This window comes from Arachis ipaensis, chromosome B05 (genome assembly GCF_000816755.2).
Source record: "Arachis ipaensis cultivar K30076 chromosome B05, Araip1.1, whole genome shotgun sequence".
Classification (NCBI taxonomy): domain Eukaryota; kingdom Viridiplantae; phylum Streptophyta; class Magnoliopsida; order Fabales; family Fabaceae; genus Arachis; species Arachis ipaensis.
The window spans coordinates 45,297,654-45,301,259 of record NC_029789.2 but is presented as its reverse complement, the minus strand read 5'-3'; the positions used below and the strand labels follow the sequence as shown (position 1 = coordinate 45,301,259).

The window sequence follows — 3,606 nt, the reverse complement described above, 5'->3', positions numbered from 1 at the left end:
CAATATATTGTAAATAGTATTCTTAAAATATTTTTAGTGGAGTATATTTAATTTAAAATTATTATTCTATCCATCGATTTTATCAAAATATCTATTCAATCCAAATTTTTTTATAAAATTCTTAATTTTAAACTCTAATTCCCAAATTAAAAATCACAATCCCTAACCCTAAACCCCAAACCCCTAATTTCCCAAAATACAAACCCTCAACACCCCCTCCTCACGGTAACACACGCACACACCCACGGAAACGCAGAGAGAGAGGGAAAACGGAGAAGGAAAGAGAGGGAGGAGGAAGGAGACGGCGCCGACGGAGCTGGCAGCCGCCGTCGCAGTCGATGCTCGCAAGGAAGAGAGGGAGAGTGAGGGCGATCGAGCTGAGAAGAAGCAGGGAATCGGTTGCAACTAACCCTGCAGCTGTGTCATGAACTGCTTCTCCAACCTCTCATCCTACACTGCCGCCATCTTCGCTCGCTTCCTATCCAGCCGCCGTTCCCTCTGCAACTTCCCCATTAAGCTAACTCTTCCTCCTACTCTCTCTCCCCGCCCTCAATTCGTGCTCGCTAGGTTTCCCTCTCGCTGCTGCTACTCCTCCTCCTCCTCTGCCAAGAAAGGCCGCAAGAAGAAGGTGGTGGAGCCTGAACCTGTGGCGTCTGTTATGGAGCACGAGGAGAAGGTCACCTTCTTTGTAGTCCGAAATGGGGACATCGTTGGAGTATATGATACACTCGTTGATTGCCAGTCTCAAGTTGGATCCTCTGTAATTATTCTCTTTTGGAACCCTATATTATCTATAATGCTCTCTTATTCATGTTTCTAACAACTAGTTTCTCTATAATGCTCTCTTATTCATGTTTCTAACAATTAGTTTCTATTGTTGCTGCTATTCGAATTACTTTTTGTTGTTTCCCCTTTTTAGATAATTATTCTCTTCTCTGCATGATTACAATGGGTGGTGTGGTTACTTTATCTGTTTTATTGGACAGGACACTAGTGGCTATTTATGTGGTTGTTTTGTTTGTGGTTCTTGTCTCCCATGACAATAGTGAAATGTAGAAGGAATATTCAAAGGCTATTGAGAATGAGGTATTGACTTTTCCCATTGTGTTATTGTCTTGCCTTTCAGGTATGTGATCCTCCTGTTAGTGTGTACAAGGGATATTCTTTGTCGAAGGACACTCAGAATTATCTTGTTTCACGTGGACTCAAGAGTGCCTTGTACACAATTAGAGCTGCTGATTTGACAGAGGATTTATTGGCATGCTTGTTTCTTGCCCTTTCAAAGTATGTAACTTTTCCATTGTGTTCAATATTATTTTCATTTTGTCAAATCTGTTATTGAGCTTGACCAACATAGCATGCGAAGAAAGTTAGTATAGCTGTTAGTTGAAGGTATTCCATTTATTAAAATTTATAACTACTTTTAAGTTCTACCGATACTATTTTTTCTCTTGTCCATATTATTTATCATATTTGATCCCACCCAAGCTTATATCGCATCCATAACATTAATTTTGAATTGAAGGTCTTGGCCAAGTTTTGATTCAAAGTAATTTGAGTTGATAGTCGAATTTGCTCCAAGGTTGTGTAAAATATCTATTACATTCATATTAGAAGGGTATAGATGACTCTTGTGAGACATGGGAGTATTTCCTGTATGGCCTGTATGCTTCTATACTCTTGCAAGATAATATTTTCCTGTATGGCTTAAAATTCTTTCTTTTTCATTGATAGGCTCTGTTACTTTTTGATAAAGATTAGAAATCCCCATTTTATCATGTATTCTTATATACTCATAGAAGGATTAGGTAGTGGGAAGTTGTATGTTGTGTTAACTTTTTCCTTCTGTAATATATCATCAAGATTTATGGCTGACACATTTAAATAAGTATGAGGTTTATTCATTAAGCTAATCATGGATTATATGTCTCAGGATCCTGCTTCTATTGAAAGGGCCACTTCAAGTAACGATGTATCGAAAAAGAGATATGTAGAGATGCTTGAACTAGATAATGTGGTAAGTTTCCTACAATTTGGAAGTACATGGTTATTAAGAAGCCAAATATAATAGCTACATGCCTAAAAATGTTATTTATGTTAAATATGTTGTAAATTTTAAATTTGTGTTAAAATTATCAATTCTTGAGCAACTTTCATATTGAGAAAAGTTTGGATATCATTGTTATTATAGATATCTGAATTATGTTATCTTTATAACACCCATTACATGTCTTGATATTATGTTATTATAGATATACTGATGCGCATGAATCCTTTTTTTTCTTTTTGGTTGCTTGGTGCTACTGTTATTTCAACAATAACTACCATGCTTAAACCATGAGGGATTATAATAATTAAACTATTGAGTGACAGTCTACCAAAGTTACATCCACATGACATGTCACTTTCCTTTTATTTGGAAAAAAGAGGTATTTAAGGGAATGATTGAATGGTGATGCTCTTAGGGTTTTTAGTAAGATATTGACTAAAATGCACATGACACCATGTTAGTTCAGTTGGCTTATAAATAGTTGAAAGTAGTTGCATTTTATATATAAAATATCAAGTGACACACAAGTTACACTATTTCCTTGCAGCTTGAACAAAACATGCTTTAATAATTTCTTTGCAGCTTGAACAAAGTAAATTTGTAAATTTGAGGAGAAGAAACTTGAAAATTAGGATTTTTTTCAGAATCCAGATCTGTAAATTGGAATGATAAGGAGCATACTTACCTAAGTTTTGTCGATTGCCAATCTAGGGCTTTTCAGGTTTGCTTTGTTGTTTATGTTGCTTCATTTTTTATTTCCATTTTCTTTTTACTTGTGGTATATTTATATTATTTGGTGCTTTATAGGAATTGAGAGCTGCAATGAAGTCTGTCAAAAATAAAGTGTTAAAAACAAAAAGAAGCTACTCAGAGGATTTCAAGTACTTTGGTAATATATACAACTATCTCTTCAAGTACTTTATATTGTTTTATGATGTGTCATATACTATGATGTGGATGTGTGCTGTATAGTGTGTACTAGCTATTATATGTGTGATGTATATATGTTTTAATGATATATTTTTTTCCTAAGTTGAAGAAGAATAAATGTAGGTGTTTATGTCTAATGTGACTTTACTTTGCATGTTAATGAAGCAGGTGTTGAGCTTTCAAATGTTTAAGTGGCTGAAATAAATGTTCTCGAGCGTTGAGAAGAAAGAATAGCAATACCAGAAACAATATTTCCTGGCAGAGTCTAAATTGTATTGCTTTCACGCCTGTGGAACAATTTTGTTAATAGTGTCTACTTAGTGTTAGTGTATATATCACTGTATGAAACTAAGATTGAGACAAGTGTATTCACTCAACTATATTGATATGTTAGATGGTTACTTTAATCACAACTTATCTTAATTTTTTATTATCATTTTTTATTTTTAGATTTATTTTGTGATCATCATCATTTTGGGATGTCATTATGCTTTAAAAAAAATCTCATAAAACAAAATAGGCTTTGGTCACGGTAAAAACCGTGACCATAGATAAGGCTATGGTCACGGTTTTGTGGGGTGACCATAGATAAGCTATGGTCACGGTGAAAAACCGTGACCATAGAT

The 3,606-nt window shown here is 34.7% G+C and overlaps 1 protein-coding gene across 7 annotated transcripts; it reads left to right on the top strand.

Annotated features, from left to right (window-relative positions):
• On the top strand, nt 169-3,397 carry LOC107643591. 7 transcript variants are annotated; one of them, XR_002362893.1, is made up of 6 exons: nt 169-760; nt 1,127-1,284; nt 1,934-2,017; nt 2,695-2,771; nt 2,858-2,939; nt 3,149-3,393. XR_002362893.1 is itself a non-coding variant. In XM_016347278.2 (4 exons), exons 1-3 carry the CDS (start codon nt 425-427, stop codon nt 1,992-1,994), a joined length of 555 nt encoding a protein of 184 aa, XP_016202764.1. In that variant the 5' UTR covers nt 169-424; the 3' UTR covers nt 1,995-2,017; nt 3,149-3,397. The 7 variants fall into 7 exon arrangements, 2 of the variants coding, with proteins under 2 accessions (XP_016202764.1, XP_016202765.1); XR_002362892.1 differs by having other exon boundaries at nt 2,633-2,771; XR_002362891.1 differs by having other exon boundaries at nt 2,598-2,771.

Excerpts from the sequence above, each read along its gene's own strand:
- LOC107643591 (XM_016347278.2), top strand. The coding sequence starts at position 425 with ATGAACTGCTTCTCCAACCTCTCATCCTACACTGCCGCCATCTTCGCT. Across the intron at positions 761-1,126 it reads AGTCTCAAGTTGGATCCTCT|GTATGTGATCCTCCTGTTAG; the intron begins GTAATTATTCTC and ends CTTGCCTTTCAG. Across the intron at positions 1,285-1,933 it reads TTGTTTCTTGCCCTTTCAAA|GATCCTGCTTCTATTGAAAG; the intron begins GTATGTAACTTT and ends TATATGTCTCAG.